The 23,563-nt window shown below is 48.1% G+C and overlaps 1 protein-coding gene across 2 annotated transcripts in view; it reads right to left on the minus strand.

Annotated features, from left to right (window-relative positions):
* Nucleotides 1-23,563, minus strand: part of Dscam (DS cell adhesion molecule) — a 547,677-nt gene that overhangs the window by 25,273 nt on the left and 498,841 nt on the right. For both annotated transcript variants that reach the window (XM_060370834.1, XM_060370835.1), the window contains exons 28-30: nucleotides 12,788-12,818; nucleotides 5,778-5,893; nucleotides 2,858-3,007 (exon numbers count right to left, since the gene is read on the minus strand). In XM_060370834.1, coding sequence (XP_060226817.1) covers nucleotides 2,858-3,007; nucleotides 5,778-5,893; nucleotides 12,788-12,818 — 297 coding nt within the window. The remainder of the gene's footprint in view (nucleotides 1-2,857; nucleotides 3,008-5,777; nucleotides 5,894-12,787; nucleotides 12,819-23,563) is intronic.

The raw sequence follows: 23,563 nt of genomic DNA on the forward strand, positions 1-23,563 counted from the left end.
AGTTGGATCATAGAAACGTTGGCATCCATCAGGACTGCTCCCAGAACCTCCTCGGGTACCAAAGCCTGCAGGTGGTCAAGAGTCTGACAAGAGGACATGGTGTTTGCACAGAACTTGTGTGTGCCCTCCCACACACTTCAAACCACAGCTTCCTAATAGTGTCTAATTTAACGAAAATGCTACAGAAGTATTGCGCTGCGTGTCTGAGGGAGTTGTGATCAGGGAACCTCAGCCCTGCTTGGTACAGGTGGAATCTTTCTCTGTGAAGAGTTAGGATTTGTGTGTAGCTGCATCTGCAGAGGCGGAACCCCTGACAGAGCCGAGCCGGCCTTTCAGATGAATCTCTGTAAACACAACAAGCTGCCATGAGGCCTGGCTTAGGCCACACCACCACAGGAGTGTGTTGCACAGATGTGACACCTGGGCAGAGGTGGTGGCAAGCTTCAGGGAGCAAGAGCTGGCGAGAAGCTGGGCTCCAGAACGTTCCTGAGGTTCAGCTTCTGAAGCTGCTGTGGGGCAAGTCAGCCACCGTCTTCGTTAAAAACGAAGCAAACTTGAATATGGCTGTTCCTCACACTCTTAGTTTAGAGGAGGCAGTTAAGGGGAAAGTGAAGATTTTCCAAACCTCTTCCCAAATGTTTTCAGAATGACACTGGGCAATGGGGGAAGAACTAGGGATAATGCGTGCATTTGGATAGCTTTGCCTGCTGTCAGCATGGCTTAATGACATTTACTGTAAAGGAAAGAAACGTGTTCTCAGGTAGTGGTGATTCTGGGGGAGAGCCAGGCAGGATCCCAGAGGAACACTGAAAGGATATCAGAAATATCAGAATGAAACTCAAATGCATGGCCTGCTGTGGGCAGCTGCTTCTGCCTCACTCTCTCTTACCAAAGGGCTGTGTCTATATCAGAACTCTGGAGAGTCCTGGAGCTTTTCCCTTCCTGCTGTCTCCTGACAGTCAGTTCCAGCTCTCCCCCTGATGACCTTGGTTTCCCTCTGAGCTTGGTTTGTACCTCCTCTTCCATGGAGGTCTTCCCAAAGAACCCAGGTGCATGGAGCTCCCCCCATCCTTGCACCAGACTGGCTTGACTCTGCATCTCTTTTTTCTGTCTTTTCTTTATCTCACATTTCATGAGAAAGAAGATCCATTCCTTGTTTAATATCTGCCTTCCTACTGAGATGAAAATACGCATCTCCATTTCACTCACAGCGCATCCCTGCTGCTGAATATGAGCCACATGTGCACAGTAAAACCTGAAGAACATTTCTAAATGCTGAATGAATGAACAGCGTCATAGCCAGGAGCCATGCAGCACATTCCTCCCCGAGTGCTTGCTGCTTACTGGCGTACCTGGTTTGTAGCATCTGCACGTCATCTCCGTTGACATTTTAAATGCCATTACAAACACTTCCCATATGCCAGGGCTTGTTTTCATGCAACTAGACATTTCTGGTACATTCCTGTCACTGCCTCTTTTCCTGCATTAAGTATTTGTGATAGCCACTGTGCATGGATTTGTTCTTTGGCTTGTCAAAGGAAAGCATGATTCTGTGTGACTTTTTACCTGGCAGATCTAACCGATGTGCTATGATCAAGGCAGATAAGACATAGCTCCCAGATTTGTCAACTTTCCCTCGCTCTAAGAGCAAAGAGTGGTCGAGAAACCTCAGACGGCATCACCATGAAGAGGCTGAAGCCTCAGACCACAGTGATGAAGCCACTGGCTGGACAGTAGTCCGGGGCCTTGAAGCATTTCAGGAACATGGCTCTTAGCTTGTAGACACAAATCCAGAGAGCTAGTTGTTTCTCTCACATCCTCCTTATGTATTTGGAACGTTCTGTCCTTCCCAGAAGGAAGGAAACAGGCTTGGCACGGGACAAACCAAACAAAAACTGGCTCAGGTGATCCTCAACCCTGTTCATTGCTCTCCTGATTGTTGCAACAACCGGGGTTGGGAACTGGTCAGTTGCTTCAGGAAGCTCCCTACACGGCACAAGCTAGAACCTGCAGACCGCAGCCTCCAGCAATATGTCATGGGCTTTCATGATAGTATTGTACTGCTATAGGAGTGTGAATTTTTGCAAAGAGAGTGATTATGGATTTAAAAGCTAGACAGCAAAGCTTCCAAAATGACAACAATTGGAACATCAATTTCTCACCCTTTAAAGGGATTTAATTGAATAGTTTCAATTATGAAGAAACAAGACTATCTAATTAATAAGCTAGATGCACGTTAGGAGACTTAACTTCTTTGCAGTAATTAATTTCCATCTATTATGAATGCGAATATGAATAATTAAGTACAAGAAAGTCTCTAGTTAGCCAGAACCATCATTTTTCTTTGTGTGTCTAGGAGACGCATGTAAACTTTGAGGTCAGACATGTGTACGGCAGCTCCAGGCTTTCCCACCTCACACTTAGAGTGGGGCTGTCTGAAAAGCCACCATCCAACAAATGAAACAAAATGTCTGACATCTGCTTTGTGAGGAGGGACCTTGGAAGGCCGCTGCGGACAGCACATGTGAGAACGTTCTTTCCGCCAAACGGGACACTGCCAGGCACACTGCAGTTGATCACCCTTCTCTTCCTCATGCTGTATAAAATTCAAAAGATTCAATTCACCTAAAATTTCTAGCAATTCTTATAGTAAACCAAGACCAAGATTTGTTGGTTTGAGTTGACACACACCTAACACTGTCAAGTAATAAGCAAAATCTCAACATCCCAATCAAAAGTTAATTACGTCTGTCATGTAGGTATGCAGTTGAGAAGCCTCACTGCTCTGTTGGCTAGGGACACGAGTAGTGCCAGCATTGGTAACACCCACTCATTCCGAGTGCTGTAGACCACTCACTTGTTCCTGGCCGAGCATCGGACACATCCACCAGGGGCCCAGTGGCCTGGGACACTGACTGGTAATGCACCGTGTGGGTCACGGTCAGCGACTTCTGCTTAGCCGCCTCCCCAAAGTCGGCGTCTGTCAGCAGGACCGTGGAGCGGTCATCTGCAAGAGAGAGCATGAGGGAAAAGCAAGCTGTTAGTAAAGACAAGTGCCAGCTCTGCATCTGTCTGTCCAGAGTCACACGCTCCGGGGCACAGGAAGCCAGCTATGCCAAGGCATGTCCTTTCTGTGTGGCTCAGCTTTTCAAGAAGCCAACAGCACTTGGTGTGGCTGAGCCGCTGGCACACTCTGGGGTTAAGTATTTGTCTGAGGCTTGCCCGATGCAGGGGGAAATGCCAGTGCTCCCAGTAACAGGGTTACCCTGTGGGACAGGCCCTTTCAGCTGCTAAAACGCTCTGCAGAACTAGGGAACAAAACCTCGCAGTCCACCACACTGGGGCTGCTGTCACACTGACCTCGGTGTTTTGAGGATGAAGGGAGAGAAGGGCTATCCTATAGAATTGATGGTTCCTCTTCTTTCAAGGGGTGGGGCCTGTTCCCTTCCTCCCGCTACTTCCTCTGTAGTGCATGCTTTGACTGACTTCAAGGATCTCTCTCTCTTGTAAGAGAACCCTCAGAGCATAAGCTCTGGGTGGCAGGGGGACAGGAGCCAGGGCCTTGGGGTTCCCAGGCAAACAGCGTGTGAGGCAGGTACTGTTGTCCGAGCACTGGCCTTTGGTGTTCTTTGACACAAAGAGACTTTGATTGGGATATATGGAGTTTCTGTACATTTTCACATACTGTGATTAGGCTGGTGTCAGCCAGGACCTGCGACAGCTTGTCTGAAGGGATGGGGTAGGAGTGGGGACTCGGATGCTATGCTCATAAACAACACAGGCTTCTGTGCCCAAAAATGGCTCTGAACAGAGCGAACCTTACAAAACCCAGTTGCTCAGGCTCTGGCAGAGGAGGAAAGGCCTCTTGAACCTCGAATCAAATTTCTTGGCAAAGAAGTGGGGAGGAGGCTGCCAAGCTGTCTGCGAGTGCCCCAGCGGGTGGCCAGCACAGGTTGGTGCCGAGACAGGTGCCAGAGCTGGGCTTGGAGGCTTGGCTCAGAGAAAGTGGGATTTGCAGAGATGGTCTCCCAGTGAGCGCTGACACCAGAAGCCCCTGTCTACACCCGTTTGTCATTCCTAACACAGCTGCATTGTGGATTCTGATGGGCAGCTGTGTTTTTGAGATGAGCTTCAGGGCTGGGCTATAACCCTGCCCTGGGAAATGTCAAGTGCCTACCTAACTGTGAGGTCAGCCATGAAAAGTGGTCGATGCCCAGAGTGTTTCCTTATAATTAGAAAATGCCATCGACCCACTATTTGGGAATGACAAGAGTCAATGATGGTTGCTGACAGGTGACGCCAGGCAGATTGTGATGATCTCTGGCCGCAGGTCATGGTCACACAGAGATGATGGGCAGACCGCCTGGCACCTAGCCAGCTACAAAGAGCCTGTGGAAGCCGCATAGCACTGACAGGCTCCATCATGCTGTAATAGGCACTTGAAGGCTTTTTAAGGGCCTAAGGAGGAGCACTTCACAGACACCCTCCACAACTCCTCACCTTCTGTAACCGCTGTGACCTTGCAAAGCTCCCTGGCTTCCCTGTGTTCTGAACTCAACACAGAGCATGCTTAGCAAAAAGCAGACCGACGGTGATTTTTACTTTTAGTGCCTCATCTACAGAGGTCAGTGAGAGGCATTGTGTAAGCCTCGGCAGCAAAAAAAATGGACAACTAGAAGCAAAGCATGTTGTTTTGTTGGCCCTGTGACAAACTAACATTTTTAACTACTGCAGTTCAGCGGAAGTAGGGCTTCCAGTTTGCCATGGGCCTAAGCTGACTGAGGGCCGAACTGGCCTTGGTCATGGTTTTTCTAAATAAGGCTGATGTGCTGAAGCAGGGAGGGCAGCCTGGGTCTTAGCATTTCAAACCCATCAGCTCAAGACACCTCTCAAGATGGTGGGACAAGGAAAGGGTGAAGGTGACACAGGAAACTTTCTTTCCACCAGAACTCTTTTGCAGCCTTCCTGGCAGGAGGTATTCAGGGACTGTACTGGGAGGCAGGCAGGGAAAGGGCTGCCCTGGCACCGAGTGGCAGAAGACACCTTCCAAAACAAAGGCAGTTTACAAAGTGGTGGTCCCAGTGATGGTCCACTAAGACATTTGTCTTAATTTTCATGAGGCTTGAGAGGGTCCTGAAGAAGGCTGCTGGCATGATAACAGCCATCTGTCACTAAAGGCAGATGGTAGGGTGGTAAAGCTGGAGATCAGCCAGAAACCCTGGGTTTGCTTCTGTCTGGTGACTTTGGCCGGCTCTGTAAACCTTTCCCTGTCTCAGATAAAAGCAGCTCCCTTCCCTTTGAGCTGATGCAAGTTTAAGCGAGTAGCACACAGAAAGTGCTGTGAGAACACGAGGGATTTAGAGAGCTCTTGGTCAGTGTTAGGGACATCTATGGCTGTTACTGGGCATGGGCAGCCTGCATGATGGCATTTATTTATTTAAGTGTTATCAAATTGTGAAGTTTTCTTGAAGGAGGCTGACCTAATCAGAGTTGGCAAGGAGAGCACAGAGGATCTCTAAGATGGAGGCGGGCTCAGAGGCTCGCTGTGTTGGAAAGTTTTCTTCTCTGGAGGGACAATGGTCTCTCCAGGAAAGGCCCAGAGCCAGCAGAGTTGGGGAACTCTCATGGTGTTTACTGGTGCTTATTACTCCCTTTGGCGTGTCTCGCGTGGGGCCTCCAAGCTATCTCCTGTCAAGTACTTCCCGTGCTCCCAGGTGAGGATGAGGGAGCATGGCTCCCGCAGCCACTCTGGGCACCGCGGCCAGCAGGGTACCTACCTATGGTCTCCATGGTATCTCTCTCTTCAATCAGAAGCTGAGCCCTGGGAATGTCGATGTGCATTCTCAGAGTCTGCTGCTGCTTGCTCAAGGTGTCTGAAGTCCGTGTGTTCTTACTGGGAATAAGAGAGAGGATGTGTTAGCCAACCCAACTCAGTGTGCCATTATGTCAACATGCCACTCTCTGTCAATCCAGCCTATTGTTTAATTATGAAAACAGCCCAGAGACTGTTGGAGGGAAATGCACATGATAGAAAAATGCTTTGCCTTCATTGAAGAGATCTTTACTAAGATTCCATTTCGGTGGACAGAGGAGATTCAGAGCATATAAATTTCTAATAGGTGGGACCAAAAAAGATCAATCTTGAGACAATCTCCATTGCTTGGGTAAGAGTGAAAACAAAACAGTTATAAAAGGGCATCCAAACAATGATGTTCAGACACGAGCTACAGTGATGAGGCAAGGGAGGAGGCCGGGGAACCAGCTGGGGCTGGATGCTGGGTTCACTAGCAGATTTGTGCTGATAACTCAGGTCCTTTTGATTTTGTTCTAGTGATGGATCATAATGCTGGTTAGCATTACCAGTGTCACTGTGGTTTTTCTAGCTGAGCACTATTTTGAAATAGAGGGAAAAAAAATCTCAATTACTAACATAATTTTATCTCAGAACTTGTGTACTAGAAAATTACTCTGAGAGTGAATTCTCTAAAAGTAAATGGAAGAAGGTGCTGAAACTTCCCGGTCTAATCACAGCAGTTACAGCCTGCCGCAGCTCAAAGTGAGACCTTCATGCTGAATAGAAACCTGAAAGAGCCAACAGGGGTCTTAATTAGCAACCTACTTTCATGGTGGTTCAGTCTTAGATAAGGATATGTTAAGTGTTAAAATGTTCTCTGAAGCACCACCTAGCAAACAGAAGACGCTGAGATATTTCTTCAGTAAAGCCGTTTATTGCTGCCCTATGTCCAGGGCAGACTCTTCAAAATCTACGGGATGATTTCTGGAATCAGGTCCAGCTGTTTACCTTTCTTTCTTTCTTTCTTTCTTTCTTTCTTTCTTTCTTTCTTTCTTTCTTTCTTTCTTTCTTTCCCTTCCTTCCTTCTTTCCTTCCTTCCTTCCTTCCTTCCTTCCTTCCTTCCTTCCTTCCTTCCTTCCTTCCTTCCGTCCTTCCTTCCTTCCTTCCTTCCTTCCTTCCTTCCTTCCTTCCTTCCTGCCTTCCTGCCTTCCTGCCTTCTTTACCCCTCCCTCCCTCCCTCCCTCCCTTTCTTCCTTCCTCCCTCCCTCCCTCCCTTCCTCCTTCCCTCCCTTTCTTCCTTTCTTCCTCCCTCCCTTTCTCCCTCCCTCCCTCCCTCCCTCCGGCCCTCTTGTATTCTTCTCCCTTCCCTTGCCTTTTCCGTCTATCTATCTATCTTTTGTGACTGTTCTTGTGCATGTGGAGGCCAGCGATGGACACTGGGTGTCTTCCCCAGTAGCTCCCCATCTTTTTGAGGTAAGAGTCTGGTTGAAGCCAGGACTAGCTGTTCTGTTAGGCTAGTTAGCCAGCAGGTAGCCAGTGACTCAGACACAGGTGTGCCTGACTCTTTAAATGGTGGTGGAGATTTGAACTCAGGTCCTAGTGTTTGCATGCCAGGCTCTTTACCCACTGAGCTGCCTCCTCAGCCTCATTTGCTAGTTACCCTGAAGGGAGAGCAAGAAAGGCCTGCACAGGGCACATCAAGCACTTTCCCTCCAGGGAGGGAGTTCGAGGACCTGTTTCCTTGGTTCCTCCTCAGCCACTCCTAACCCACTAAGTGGCTGCCGGAACCTAAATCATCCAAACAGCAGATCCGTTTGGGAAGGCCCTGTATGCCTCCTTTTGAAGTCCAGGTTACAACTGGTGTTTTATGATGTCCCTTTCTTCACTGAGTGTAAACAGAACAGCCCATAAGCAAGACCACTTCTAAAAGGTTCTCTGCTCCTCTGGATGCTTGATCCTGAGCCAAATTTCCTGCTCAGTGGACTCATAACTGGTTCGATGGGGCTATGTGTGCAATCCTGCCAGTTATGTGTGCAATCCTGCCAGTTACGTTCAGCCCACATTCAAGCCTTTTGGCCTGGTTTTTCACGTGGTCTCTATACACTTTCAAATTCCTTCACTCCCCATTGCACTTGTGTTAAAAGAAGGGAAAGTGCAGAGATACGCTAGCTGCAGAAGCTGAAGAGCATCTGAGACCCTGGAGACTGTGTGCTCCCTGCCACACTTCTACCCTCTGACTTTCCACAGAAACATGTGGGCAGCCTCTCTGCTGCGGGTATCCAGAAGACCTGCATAGAAGCCACAGAGGACTGGAGCATATCCTTGAACCAAAAATAGAAACCTGAGTGGGTTCCTTCGTGAGGAGTGTCTGCTCTGACAAACGGAGCACCAGGGACAGGTTACACCCAAGTGACAATAAAGGGTCCCCTGTCTCAGGGACACAGGGAACAAGCCAAGTAAGTGCTGTGAAGGCTGACACTGTATGAACAAGAACAGTGGGGGCAGTGAGGGCTGGAGGGAGAGTCCTGGAGCAGGGAAGGTGCTCCAGGCCCCACAGTAGAAAGGCACAGTGACCTCTGAGACCCAGGACCTCACCCCAGAGCCCCTCTGTGCTCCCTCTGGACACAGCACATGCGCTGGCCCTCCCATAATGTCCTTGTGATCCTTGCTAACAGCCATCAGTAGGCCAGGTTGGCCCTGTGGGGGAATCCCTCCTGCCCTAGCCCCATTCTCTACTTAATCTAGTTTTCTTGGCACCATTACTCTCCTGCATATGTTTAATCAAGTCAATTAAACATGTGTAATTGCTTTATCTTGTTCATTATCTGTCTCTCCCACTGGAATTGCATCTCCACAGGAATACACTCATCTGGTCCTTCCATGTCCCTAGAACCCAGACCAGCAGGCGGTCAGAAGAGGCACCAACAAGTGTGTGTTTAATGTGCCATGTTATCCTGGGAGATATGACACGAGCCTGGCAGCCTGGCAACCCAACCCTATGGCAAAGAGGCTTTGCCATGGTTGATAACCTTCCTGGTTCACCTGCTGGGCTCCGACTAAGGTGTTTCATGATATTAATGCTTAGGGCTGTGTTTGGCTTTCTAGTGTTTAACATATAGAGGACAGTCCTTGGAAATGATCACCACTGGTCCTGGCAGCCACAGCAAAGCTTTGAACAGTACAATTACAAGAACCCTATTTGCACCCTAGAGGATTCTAAATGTTTTCACTGAGGAAGCAGAACGACAGTGAAGAACACGCTCTCGAGACATGACCTCTAGCCAGCCGATTACAACGGCAGCAGCCCTGAAAGTGGAGGAAGTTTCATCAGACATGCTCTCCCACAGGTCGCTGCTGCTGTTCAGAGTCTTCACATTTCCTCAAAGTCAGAGTGTCTGTATGTGTAAGTATGTATAAAGTGTATGTCTGTGTGAGGGTGTGTCTGTGCCTGTGGGTACGAGTGTGTGTGTACAAGTGTGTATGCGTCAGTGTGCGCATGTAAGTCTGTGCATATGAGTATGTGTATAAGTGTTCATGTGTCTGACTGTGTGTGAATGTGTGTCTATGTGTCTGAGTGTGAACATATGTATATCTGTTTATGATTATATGTGTGAGTATGTTTATAAAAGTGTGTGTGTGTATGTGTGTGTAACTAGTGAAGATGTATTTGCCCCAGTATGACTGAATGTCTTTGAAGTATAAAATATCTACAGAGAGGATGGCATCTGGCTGTGGCATCTGGATGGGCATCTCCAGGTCATACGCACAAAGATACGAACATGAAAAGTCTAAGTGCTCCGTTTGAGTCTTCCCTCACCAGCGCTCACGCTGGCCTGTGGGCCCGGACGTAAGTTGGTAGCACTGCAGAGCAAGGCAGCCTCCCACCGTCTCCTCCCTGAGCCTAGAAGCACCATAGCAGCTTGGCTAGCATGGCTCCACCCCTCAGCGCTGGGTTACAGACACCCACGCTGAGAATCTGAACTCCAGCCCTTCTGCTTATACACCAAGCGTTCAGTCCACTGAGCTGTTCCCTGCCCTGGGTTTTTGTTTGGTTTTGTTTTTAAAGCTATTCTTGCTGAAACAAATGAAAAAGAATCTTTCAGGATTGTCACCCCACACGGTAACTTCACTGCCTCACCGCTGAATTGCACCCATTAGAAGTACTTGGAAATAATTTTTCCCCAAACACTCTTGTTCTTTGGAGGAAAACCAAAATTCACTCTGCAAAGTGCAGTGGTTGCTGTGGTGGGTGTGTCAGAAGCACATGTGAGAGGCAGGGAGATTTCTGAGGATGGTCAGGCGGGGAGGCAGAGTAGAGAGATGACAGGCCCACAGGCAGAAGGCCGGCTGTGGCCATGAAAACTAGAAGGCCTAGTTTTGCCTGTGACCTCACGTTCTCTTCCTAGCTGTAGCTATAATGTCCTGAGCTGCACAGAGAAGACAGCTGGCCAGATTAGGGACAGCCATTCAGTGGTCTCTTTTTATTGGTGGACATGACTGACCTAGACCTCTTGGGCCACTTTCAAACACAGTTGTCTTGAACTGACCAGTTCGTGGTGGCCTGGCCTGCAAAGCCATCGTCTCAGGTTGAGCTAAGCCGGCATGAAGCTGTCACTGCCCCACCCTCCCAGTGAATTCCACCCATCAGAAGTAATTTTTACGGTCACTGTTGTAGTGACTGCCAGTTTTAATGTCTTCTAGCAGCAACTGATAGCCAATGGGGAGGCCCGTGACTTAGTCCTGCTCCTAAGGCAGTGGCCTCTCAATGCTCCCACCTGCCTGATTGCATGCTGCTTTCCAAGATCTTGCTCTGGGGCTCTGGGGGAAGGCTGTGTAAGGCACGCACTCTGGGTCTCAGGAGAGGAAAACTCAGCTCGTTCTTACCCAGAGAAAACAGAGGCTGTCCGTGGTTTCATGTCCTTCAAACACAGGTGTGAGCTAGAGACGGGAGCACCTAGGGGACCTAGAGGCAGGCGCTAACTGGAAGGAGGGGCTGGGAAAGCCGCATGGCAGGGGAAAGCATCCCACGATTGCCTTCAGCTTTCAAGGGGCCTGGAGAAGCCCTCCTGGGAGCCAGGTTAGCGAGATGGCCCTGGAAAGGGGCCGCTGAGGCAAGCAGTGGTCGAACCGTGGAGAGTGCTGCACAGCTCTCACTTTCACTGCTGCCTATTCATATGCCTGAGCTTTGCAAGAGCGGCCAGCAAAACCCAACTGCAGGGGAGAGCTTTATATTAAATGTCAATGAATTCATAGTTTTCAAACCTACATTTTAAAGTTTATTCTGCTGAGTCAGTTGGTCATTGTAAGTCAAACAGCTTTTGCTGCTTTACCTTCTAGATGTTTTATCAGCTCTGACAAGTCTAGCAGAGCCTGGATACAACACAGGAGGCTGCAGAGAGGCCTCTTCTTGCTGAGTGAGCAAATGTGAGTTTCCTGGTGAGCATGGCCTGAAGGGCTTGTGTGCAGATTTGTGCAATCTCTCACATAAATCTGATGTTTTCTGATGAGAAATCTATCCTGAAGATCTTTTGAGGAAACTTGGATTTGTTTCCTTTCACTAAGCCCAGACTCTTTTAGCTGTCTGTCCATTGGACAAATTCATTGATGTGTGAAAAGAACTTCAAATTCAACATGACCCACACAGGCCCTGTGTTCTGGTAAACACCAGCTTCCAACCTCAGCCACTGAAAAATCAAAATGTCTGTACCCTGTCTCTATTTCCCTATTTGGGGCAAATGACATCAACATTCTTCTAATTACATCACTCAGCCTTTCAGAGTTAGCTTGGATTCCTGCCATACTGTTGCTTTATCTGAGATGCACACAGGTTTAAAACAGTAGCTCCAACAGTGCCTGTGAGAAACATCTTGCTTTCTAACGGCAGACAACCTCTTCCTCTGCTGCTAAAGATTCTAGTAATTTAGACCATGAACTCCTTGTGATAATGCTGACAACTTTCCATGTGTTGATGATGCCGGGGAGACCAGTGGAGCAAACTCCTCCTCCCCCTTTCTCCTCCCAAGCAAGGCAACATAAAATGGCAACCCCATTTTCCGTCTTAGGGGCACTGATAGTTTCTTATTTTCTGGCTTCATCTTTTATTTGGTGATTACATTATTAAACTGCTGTAAGTGAGAATACTCAGACAGCGGTAGTGTGCCATCTGATTAATCCGCGTGTGTAACTGCACAGTACCATACTGATACCATTTTTATAGAGTGCAGAGTTCAGACAGCCTAGGGGAATGAGTGCTTGAAGTCGAGGGACTTGGGGTGGGTGGGCAGCAGGAATTCAGAATAGGGACATGGAGAGGTCAGGATTCCCTCTTCATGCTGTTGTCTGCCATGAGCCCCATGGATGTCTACAAGTCCTTGGAAGGATGCAACTTATCTTTGCTAGTCCTCCCATGGCCCCATTCATTGTCTCTACCAAACAATGATGAATGAGGAAGCCACAGTATCGAGTGTGAAACAGCCAAGCGACGGCTAGGCCTAGGTATAAAACAGGCAGGCAATGGCTAAGCCTGGCAGCACAGGAACAGTAACAGCAGGACTTGGTGAACACACGGGTGGAGGGGTGCAGAAGGCATCGCTAACCGAGAGCAAGAGTCTGTCACGGCCTACTGTGACTTTGACACACTTTTTGTGTGTGGCCTCCCTCGAACAGGGCTAACTCTGTTGGAAGTTTTGGAAGCTGTGAACCTGGGCACAAGCAAAACTCAAGCTCCTGTAGCATACCCCGGATCCCAGCTTCAGTGGCAGCATCCCATTGCTTGAGTCCAGCCAACAGCACCGCCATGCACGGATGGTGTCAGTATAGCCAACTACACATCCATGGGTGTTTGGAACATACATGAAAATTACACACTGAAGTGAGAACATGTCACAAACTGCAGATCACCCTTATCATTAAGAAGTAATCAAAGCAAATTAAAACTGTCCTTTGACACGTCACTTGACACATAGTGCCTGGGGAACAATGTCACATTCTTACCTCATGAGCATTTCAGCTAAACTCTTTGCATCTGGGGAGAGAAAGCTAAGATTAGTATAAGAGCAATAACTCATAACTCACATTTACTTAGAAGAAACCTACTCATTCACAGTTATAACAGCTAATGCCCTCGGGCTTTACGGCTCCTTATTTCTTCCACACAGCACTCTTTTATGGCTTTTATTTATAATAGAAAGATGCAAGAGTACCCTGCAGCCATAAAATTACAGACATCTATTAAAGTTTTTATTACAACCTATTTATTTGTCACTTCTAGAAAACCCAGTTTTATTTTCAACAGTTAGAAAATTAACATTTGGGGAAAAGTCATTTATGTAGAAGAAGCCCACTTTTTTATTGCCCTAGAAAGACAAGAACAGAGGGTTAGGCCACTGTGGCTCACGTTAAAGAGGCTTTGGAACAAAGCTCTGTGCCTCCAGATTGGTCACTGAATTTTACAAACGTGGATGTTTATTTCAAACCCAGAAATAAAGCTTTATTGTGCATGCCCTCCCCTGGCCAGGACATGGTTTATGGAGACCTGGTTATCAACCCTGGCGCAAGAAATTGTACCTCAAAATATTGTAGGACAGATCGACTTATTTGGTAACACTATTTAGAAACAATCGTTTCCCTTAAAATGTGATTTATGCTTTTTACACGTTCAGTCCTGGCAGAAGTCAAGTTTCCTTTCCTGGAACACAGAAACTTTTTTTAAAAATTTCTTTCTTTGCTCTAAGACTTCATGTTGGGGATCCTGCTCAAGGAACAGACTTTTCTAGAAATAAATTGATTTGATGGTGAACGGCTCCACACTGAAGAAAGCCACATTCAGGGACCTTTCCACCTCCTTCTCTAAGGCCTGCCATGTCCTGTGTGTGGAGCATGGGGGCAATCTTGGATCAATCCCCCAGCACCTTGAACCCCAATGACCCAGAGAGCTTGCTCTACGAGCCACCAGTCAAGCGTGCCTGCTGGGAAGCCTTGATGCTGGGTCCCAGCTTTGTGCGCAGATGGTTCAGTCTAGAAGACAAAAGTAGTTTCCTCCCCACCCACGTGGAGAGACACAGGAAGCAGAACCACAGTGACGCCCCCAGCTCATGTCTTTATATTTGTCTGCAAAGATGAAGTAAATAGCGTCTCTTCTCTTCCTGAATGATTTAACACATACAAAGCAAATATATCTGTGGAATGCCAGAAGCTGGGGTTAATTAGCTCCACGTCACAGCCAACACTGGCTCGTACAATATGCTGAGGAAGAGGACAGAACTTGAGGGAGTAAACATTTGTCTTTAACTCCCACTGGGCATGAAGCCTGAGCCCCACCCCCAATGCCCATCCACTGCGCCATTGCTCCAGGTCAGCCAGCACTGCTCTTTGGGCTTCCCCCTCTGATGTGCAGTCACAGGCTCCTCAGGGGAACAGAAGTCCCCACGCCCTCTGCTGCACTGGCTCTGTCTGTAGTGGGTGGCTCTCTCCCAGGCTAAGATCGCTTCAGCACTGAATTCCAAAGCCATGCTGGTCAACCCCACCTAAGACCATTCTTGAGAAGACATGTTGGAGCTCCCGTGTCCTGCTTCCAGCTTGGCTGAAACTTCAGGCAAAGTTGTACTAGTTGGGAATTCTCTCTTCTACAGGCTCCCTGGAACTAAACTGGGAAGCCCACCATTTTAGCACACTTTAGAGTTTGGGTGGCCTGGGGCAGCCTGGTGCGACCCTGAAGCAAGTTCTAAGGACCTGCCTCACACCATGCTTCTTAGGCATACAGATTAAGTCCCTCTGGTATCACGGTGTGGCAATTAAGCGGGTCGTGAGTATGTCCAGCCGTGACAGGGCATGCATGGCCAGCATTTGGGGCTCAGTTTCTCTGCTTTTCTAGTGGTCCTTTCTACCTGAGCTAAATGAAAGTCAGTCCGCCAGGGACACCAAGGAGCAGACATCTGGCCTCAGCAGGGCAAGGGAAATGAGCCGAGTACGGCAGAGTATCAGCCTGGGCCAATCTGGAAGGATATAGAGGCTGCCCTCTGTTTGGAAGAGATCTGGACCTTGAGGAGTTAGACTTGATGGGCCCATCTGTTCCACACAGAGTTCACTGGGATAACAGGAAAAGAGGGTCTGCTTTACTGGACAGAGAGGTTATCTGCATAGTGATGGATGAGGATGAGGAAGGCAGTTAGCATGGTCTGAGGGCTGTTTCCAGGCTAAGGAGTGGGTGAGGATGACAGGCGGAGGTGAGAGTGAGAGGGCTGTTCCCTGGCGTTTATCGTGCTTCTTACTTGGAGGTTTGACTAGGAAGTAGGTGCTGTGTTCTGCCACCGGCTTCCCTCAGGGTCCAAGTGAGAAACTATGAGTGTTGGATTACGGAACTGAGTTGCTTGGGGTGGAGATGACATTGCTATGTGATGCCAGAGGGAAACTGCCAAAAACCCACAGCCCTGCAGGTGTGGCAGGGACAGTCAGGATGGACAGACTGCGTGGAGCCCAGAAATTGACTAGGGTTGGGTGCACAGGACAGGAGTGCAGTAGGATGTGGAACCTGGGCCTGGGTGTGGAGATGGGGAGACCTGCTTCAAAGCTGGGGAGCGCTGGGTGGGGCTGTGCAGAGCCTGAGTCAGACCAGGGAGGGAGGTGTCTGGGCAGAGTGAGGCGGGGAAGCATCGCTCATGCTCATACAGGGAAAGGGGAAAGAGCCCATGGCACACCCCAGACATTCTTTCATTTAGCGAAAGGAGAGAATCTGGAGCAAGTTAGTACATTTTAATAATTTTGGAATATAGTGACAGGGGCTTTCAAATTAGTTTCCTAATGAAATTTAGGATTCTTTCCCTTGAGCCTCAGGCAGCTATTACAATGAGTGCTATCTTTAGGGGGTCCAGAGGTGGGTTGTGGGCTACCACAGGAACTGTCTTCTGCTGCTTTACAGCAATGCCCCCTCAAACTCTAGGACCCCCAGAATGAGCAGCAATCCCCCCATCTCCTGTAGATTGTTGTTTTTTTTTTTTGTTGTTGTTCATATTTTGTTTCATCTTTTTAACTCAGATGCCAACACTAGGTGACCCAGCTCCAGGCTAGGGTTCAGGCTTTTTATGTCATAAGAGCAAACGGACTTGCGCTGAGCCTCCTCAGGCCTCACTAATGGACCCTTGGCATGTAGCAGCGAGCCTCAGTACTGACTTGCTCAGTGGGAGCTTCCGTGGGATTCTCAGAGGCCTTGTCTGCTCTGGATTCCTGCTGTGATGTAGCTTCCTCTCTCTGTCTCTGTCTCTCTCCTGTCCCTTAGCTCTGGGTTTGCTCTCTGCTCCCTCCTGGAGCCAGTGGCGGTTGGCATTGTGGTTCTCTTCTGAGCCTACAGCTGGACACTCTCCACTCTTGCCGAGACTACCTGTTTGAGGACCCATCTTCTTTTCCCTCTTCTTCTTCTTCATCTCTTGGGTATAGCTCAGTCCTGGTAGGGACACAGGCAAGTGGCCCAGAGACTTCTTTGGGATCTTCTCTGGTTGTTGTTTTGCTGTATACTCAGGCTTAGTTCAAGCTCCTGGTCTTGCCTGGGCCTCCACAGGGCTGGGATCAGAGGTAGGCACCACCTCACCTGGCTAAGGACACAGCTTCCCTCTGTGGTACTGAATTTCATGACGCACTCTCTACCTATCCTTAGTGATGGGAGCCATCCACAAGCCACTCAGTGGTATCGAGTTTCCATGTTTGGACTAAATGTTCTCTTCTTGAGTTGAAATTCTCTAAAACCCTCAAGCACTTCTCACGGAGCCTAATTACTAGGTAATTTTCTACTTAGGACCGTCTTTATGAACGACTTGTGATTTCATAATGTCCTTTATTCAACCAGCTCGAGTGTAGATCCTGAGAGTTTTTTCTTCCACACACAAATGAGAGTGACGTATCCATTACAGGAGTCACAAATGAAGTTCTACAGCTCCTATGGGGCTGGTTATATCTTCTTGGCTGCAGCCTTTCAAAGTCTCCCGGTCTCTGGACTGCACTGTGCCACTCCAGGCTCCCTTCCCACCTGTGGGAGCCCCACACTCCAGTCTGCCCAGCCCCGCATGGGGCTTGCCACTTCTGGCCTGCTCCCTCAGCAGTGAGCTCTGTCCAAACAGAGTGGGTCTGCCCGGACCCCTGGTGGCTCCTGTCATTCCTCGATGGCTCATAAATGACTTTCTTAAGCTTAAGTTAACTTGCTTCAAACAAAAAGGTTCCAAACTGATGAATGTTTAAAAGGTAGAGACCCCCAGACACCAGCCTGGCACCCTTGCTCGCCTCTGATTATTATGAGACTATCCACAACGTTAGCGAATTGTGTGGGGGAAGAGTTTTGTTTGAAACTTAAAATGGTCTCTCTCCGGGTCTCTTAGAACGTGAACCCTATGACACTGTTTCTAATCTTTCTAGGGGTAGGAGTGGGAGTCCTCAGTGAAATAGCATAAATTAATTGGTGTCTATATTTTGCTCATTGTCTTTTGGGACATGTATGACTGTTTTATGCCAACACTGAAAAGTCTACTCCCTCCCCATAACCTTGGCTACTGCAGAGGCTTGGGGAGAAAATAGCAAGCTAATCAGAGAGCTGGTAATTGTTAAGCATTTTGAACTTTTCCTATCTCTGTTTCTCATCTCATCTGATATCCTTTTCTTCCTTTACTTCGATCTCTCCATTTCCTCCTTTTTATACTTCCTGGTCCTGCTGTTCTGGTTCATACAGCACTCTTCCTGCTGCACACGGAGCAGAGCAGAGGTGGGGTGGCTTTCCTTCCATGCCATCTGTTCTGTGGGAACATCACCCAGAGCTCACACACAGCCAGGCAGCCCTGCGCATAGTGGGCTATATTCACACACACTTCAGATCAGTCCGAGAAGCCTGGTGACATAGCTTTTGAAGTCCCTGGCCACCTCACATTCCCTTTTTGTCTCTTGGCTCCTCTCCTAGACTGCTGGGTAGGGAATGCTGGAGAAAGTGTCCCAGGCTAGCCCAGTGATAGAGAAATGTGGGGGAAGGAGTTTCTGGAGGCAAGTCCCTGAATGATATGGAAGACTAGAAAATGATGGCAGCCATAACAGTGATCAGGTGTCACTGGTCACCTGCCTGTGCAGAACAGTTTTGTGGGTGTGGCTGGGTGGAGGACTGTGAGGGTCCGGCTCTGGGTGAGCATGTGATACTGGCTGGCCTCCAAGTAGTTAGTGGTGAAAATACTTAGGGAGAAGTGTGGCAGCTATTCAAAGCACAAGTTATCTATCAATGTGTCAATAAAAGTAAGGACTGAATGACATGGAGTGTTAAGATAAAAAAAAATGATCAACCAAGGTTTTTTGAAAGTGGAAATCACATTTACATGCGTTTACAGCATACTTACTTCTTCTGACTCCGAATCATTGCTGGTCATTAAGAACGTACTTGACTGTGTCAAGAGGCAGCCTGTCTCTTACTTGCATATACCAAGTGCCCTGGGAGGACAGGGTTGACCTGAGCTCTTTTCTACCTTTGTTTCAGTGTTGCTTTGGACTTTAACTGTGACTTTCTGGACTTCATTTCCATGTCTACAACATGAACATGACAAGGCCAAGTTTATACTCCATCAAGTCCTGCAGGGGTTGAGAGACTAAAGAAGAGCATGAAAGAGCATTCTAGTTCAGCATTCTGTTGGGTCTGGGAGAGCCACCCAGTGTCTCAGGAGCATCGTAGCATGGCTTTGTTTAGTGTCTATGTGCTCTCTGCAGACCAGTGCTCTCGTCCTGGGTCTGCACGTGTGTGAGGAGCACACCAGCAGGTTTGCACAGTATCATGGGGTGATCCACCCAAGCCCTGACTAGCGATCTAGTAAGGCTTTCTCAAAGTCCAAGCAGCTTCATATTTTAAACATCTAAGTGGTAGAGAGAGAGAGAACACTATCATTCATGGGCCAGGTCTGTGTTTGTCTGAAGCTCTTGAGGAAAATGGTGTGTGCTTGGACTAACCTCTTCTGGGAGTCACTTGCACACGCTCCAAGCAAAAAGGACACCATCTAAGAAATCAGATCTCATTTTGCTGCTTCACTTATCCAAAGGTTCTATTTAAAGGCTTCCCACTGTCAGCCCCACTTCTCTGTGGGACTGAAAAGAATTTCATAAAGTAGCTGTTTTTGCAAGGCTGTAAACCTGCATGTAGGTTTTCCCAAGAGCCCAGCCAGAACTTCTAATCACTTGCATTCTTATGTGGAAGAAGATTTTAAGGCTGAGGAGAAAGAAATCTCCTCAAAGACAGTCATACATGCTCATGACCTGAGAGAATTGCAAGAGCAAACAGGGGCAGGGCAGAGCACGCCGGTAAGCCAGACCAGGCTCCGGGGCAGCCTGACACCCCGCCGCCTGCCCTCCACTGCCCCTTTGGTGTGTCCAGGTCGCCAGCTGCCCTGGTTCACCTGGGCTCATCGCAATCTGCTTGTCCTGCACCCTCACACACAGGACTCTCCTCCACCTGGCTCTGCTCTGACACCTACAGGGAAGGGGAGAGAGAGAAAAGGAAAGAAGTCTGCAGGAAAGGAAGAGAAGATGAAAGAAGAGAGAGAAGGAAGGACCAAAGGACAAGAAAAGATAGAACAAAGTTTTCATAGCAAGGATCCTGCTGTGTTGTGTGTGTGTTACAGGTGCAGGTGTGCATGCACATGTGTGTGGAGGCCAGAGGATGCTCCTGGGCACCATCCATCTGTCCACCTTTTTATTTTGAGGTCAGGTCTTTCATGGCCTGGAGCTTGACCAGAAGCCTGGCTGTTCACTGAGCTCCAAGAATCTTCTCGTTTCTACCTCCTCAGTGCTGGGGTTGCAAGGGCACATTATCAAATATGTATCATCGGCTCCTCCTCCCCTTGCTCCTCCACCTCCTCTTTCTCCTCTTCCTCCTTTTCCAGCTCCTCCTCCTCCATCTCTTCTTTTTCCTCCTCTTCCTCCTTCACCTCTCTGTTTCTCCTTGGTGTTTTTTCTTCTTCCTTTAATGTAGCATCTGGGGATCAAACTCAGGTCCCCATGTTTATGAAGCAGAGACAGAATTGCACGTCCCTCAGTTCCAATGCCTTTTTTTTTTTTAACCACAGTTTATTGGCTTGGCAATGAAGTTAACTGGAGGTCTCTGCACTCAGTGTACAGCCATGTTTATTTTTCCTTTCTTCTCAAGCCTAAGTGCCAGTGTGCTCTGACATTTGCGTGCCCGCCCGAGATTAGCAGAGTTCAGTTTGCTTTTCAGTTTTAGAAATGGGAAAAGTTTTGGCCATTTACATAGGGAAACTAGTCAGTAGAATTAGACAAATGGAAATGACTCCTCATAGTCCATTGACCCACTGAGCCTTCGCCCTGTAAACCATGAGCCCAAGGTCTCTTTGGAATGGCCACCTGGCATTGGCCAGTATGGAAATATTTGTTCATTTTGAATCATGTTTGAAATAACGACTACTTTTTGTTTTTAGGGGAAAAGGGTGTTTGCTAGGGAAACAGGGGCAAACTGATCACTATGCTCTCGGCTTGGTACTGCCAGCTAACCCCTGCTGACCGGCACCAACACAGGCTGTCAGTCCCTCAGGAGAACCTCTCCTAAGGAACGGAGCTCTTACTGGTATTAGTGTGGAGTACTCAATCCAGGAATCAATTTGTCATTGGGTTGGGGCTGCTGGCGTTCTGGGTCCGACTGTGACTCCCCCTTAACCTTGTACTTCAAAGGATCTAGAAGTTGGGGAAACCAGGGCATCATTAAAGGCAAGATGCAGCTTCTGAAGTCCTGGATAAGGATATAGATTAAAAAAATCTAGTACTTGGAGACAATTTAGAAGGTCGCTGTGCTCTAAATTTAGTAAGTCCCCAGGAAGGGAGAATATAGGCTGCTAAGCTGCTTGAGTCCCATTTTCTTTCATTTTATTTTTGCATAAAAGAATGTTACCTTGTGCTCCCCTAATTAGGTTGCTTCTCTACACAGCATGGCATGCCATTTATGCAAGCATTTTATTGTATCCAACTTTCGACAATGCCACTAAACAAGAGGGTCGGTCTGAACTTGGCCTCAAATAACCGTAAGCACACCCACCAGGCACTCATATCTTTTCCTAATTCAAATTTTCTTACCCCATTTTTTATCCTGCCAGGTGACTGCTCGAGCAACAGCACTGTGTGCCAAGAAGTGCTAGCTGACTCTGGACAATAAAGCATGGCAGCGGACAGTTCTCTCCACAGTCTGTAACCCTGGGGGAACTGATGTGAATGTGGGCACAGGAGCTGCATTTTACAAGAGCCAGTTCTAGTAAAGTGACACTACTAATGAACTCTGGGGATTAAGACACTGTGACGTCAAACTCTGTGACTGCAGTCTTCCCTGAGTGGAAAGTGTTTGATGTGGTTAATGGACATATTAATAGGGCTAATGGGGGGGGTAGATGGCTTGTAGGTGTCTGGGCTTCCATTCCATGACGCTCTTCTTGGGCCCATCACTTACTCTGTCCTTTATGGCAGCACTTTTCAGCATTACAGAGAGATGAGTGTGTCCCCACTGTAACCCTTAATCCAACACTTCAGGGGGTCACTGTCTGCAGCTCTGGACAGGGTCTTCATGACCCTTTGATCCCCCGGACCCTGCCAAACTCTTATGATCAAAATGGTAGTTTAAAATACTTCTAGTTTTTAAAACCTAACCCGTGGTCCACGGCAGACAACCAGGAGTGGTCTGCTAAATTCCATCTCCACGTGTCCTTTAAGTCTGGCATCAGAAAGTGGCGGGTCTAAACTGGGCGCCACCTTCTTTGAGGCCTTGCTCCTCCCCTGCCAGACTATTTGTCTAGAAGCCTTTTTCAGACACCTATGAAAGGCACGGTGCTGGTGCCCCTGCGCCGGGACAAACTACTTCTCTTGAAGTCTTCACTCCTTAGCAGCTCAGGGAACACTTCCTGTCTCTCCTGCTTCTGCCCTGTAGAAAACATCCTGTTAGCTCTTCCTTTTCTCCTAAACAAAGGGAAGAAAACCACTTAAGGGAGTGAGAGCCTCAGGTGTGGTGGACTGCCCCGCCTACAATGCCAGCTGCAAAACACCAGCGTCTAGACATAAGGGGTTAGCAATAACATGTCACACCCAGAATCTTCTCAGCCCTTGCAAAGCAACAACTAAAGGCCAAGGAACTGGTAGGCAGGGAAATCTGCACCATTGTGGTCCTCTGTCCGTCTGACCTGTCAGCAGCAGCTTTTGTTGGAAATGTTCTTGGCAAGGAAAAGGCAGTGTTGGGTGCTGAGGTAACAAGTACAGTAGTGAAAATCAAACAGCAGTTGAGGAAGATGGAGCAAGTGTGGGGATGGGTGGGCAGACGCAAGAGCCCCAAGAAGCCCTGCCTGGCTAGTTCATCCATCTGCTAGCACACTCATATGCATCAACCCAGCTCATGGTAAGACACTTTCATGGTTGGTGTGAAGAGTCCCAGGCAATACACAGCCTTCTGTGTGTAACTAGTATGACATTGCTGTCTACGAGGAAGGAGGACTGTTGCTTGACAGCTCAAAGATAATGTTGATTGGGACTTATGGTGAAAGAGGGTTATCAAAATGTCTGCTTGATGCTAAGAGTGTTTGCCACTAAAGCGAAATGCAGCATGATGCTCTCTCTAGTGAATTTCTCAATACATTGGGTATTATTCTATTTTTGTGGCAGGCACCTAGGTAGCCTCCCATTCTCTTCCCATTTAGGACTCCTCCCTCCATCCTTCAGACCCCTTAGGCTTCACACTGAAGCCCTGTTTTGACAAGTGTGACCAGCTAGATGCTGAGGAGTGCACACGCCAGCAGCACTTGGAGCCAGGGAGTACATCCCCTATGTGAGGAATCTAGCGAGTGCTTGGGCTGTCCACAAAACTGAAATGCAATTGGTTAAGGCAATTTAGAAAGAACATTTTGATGTCTGATGAGATCCATAGATGACTCGAGCTCTGGGATATTTAATGGAAAGACTGTTAAAATGCACAGATGGGCTGAACGGGACTTCAAAACTTCTAATTTGTTGGCAAAGTGAGAGGAAATTGATAGTTATGAGGGTCACATACCAGAATTCTGGAGAGAGATGATGGACATTACAGCACCATGCCCAACATGCTAGCTGGATCACAGTTAAGTTATACAGATGAGCTTAGGGTTTTCTAGGTGTGGAGGTGAGGCTTGGGGGCGCCAGGGTGTTTGGGAGGGCTGTTTCAAGGCTGACTCCTTGAATGTAACTCTGAAGGCTACATGGAGGTAACACTGCTCCACCTATCTTGATACTGAAACACAAACACCTCATGGGTGCCATTGGCCAAACAATGGCTGGGTCAACGGCCTGATGAGTCAAAGGTATAGAACGTTTCCTTGTTTGAGATTTCTTGCACTCACACTGCAGAGCAAGGACTGTTGACCAAAAGCTGTGACGGCTTGTCACCCAGAACCACACAGAATGAGACACTAGAGAAATGGGATCTGCCCACCACAGTCTCTGGCCTGTGTCCCTCACCTTCTGCTGTATTTTCTTTCCACTTAAACTCTCATACTCAGCTTTCAGTGTTTATCTCTAGTTCAGAAAAGGGTGTATTTTCTGCCTCACCACATTGTACCTCCACCATAAGCCCGTCTCTGCTTCTAGGCAACATCATTCTCATTTCCAGAGCAACTCTCAAAGCTCTTTTTTTTTTCTTCTAAAGCCGTAATTGGTGGCTTTACTGGAACCACTGAAAATCAAACAGAGCAGGCTTGAAAAACCCATGAGAAATTAATTTTCTTTGTCTGCCAATATTGAGGA

This window comes from Meriones unguiculatus, chromosome 17 (assembly GCF_030254825.1).
Source record: "Meriones unguiculatus strain TT.TT164.6M chromosome 17, Bangor_MerUng_6.1, whole genome shotgun sequence".
NCBI lineage: Eukaryota > Metazoa > Chordata > Mammalia > Rodentia > Muridae > Meriones > Meriones unguiculatus.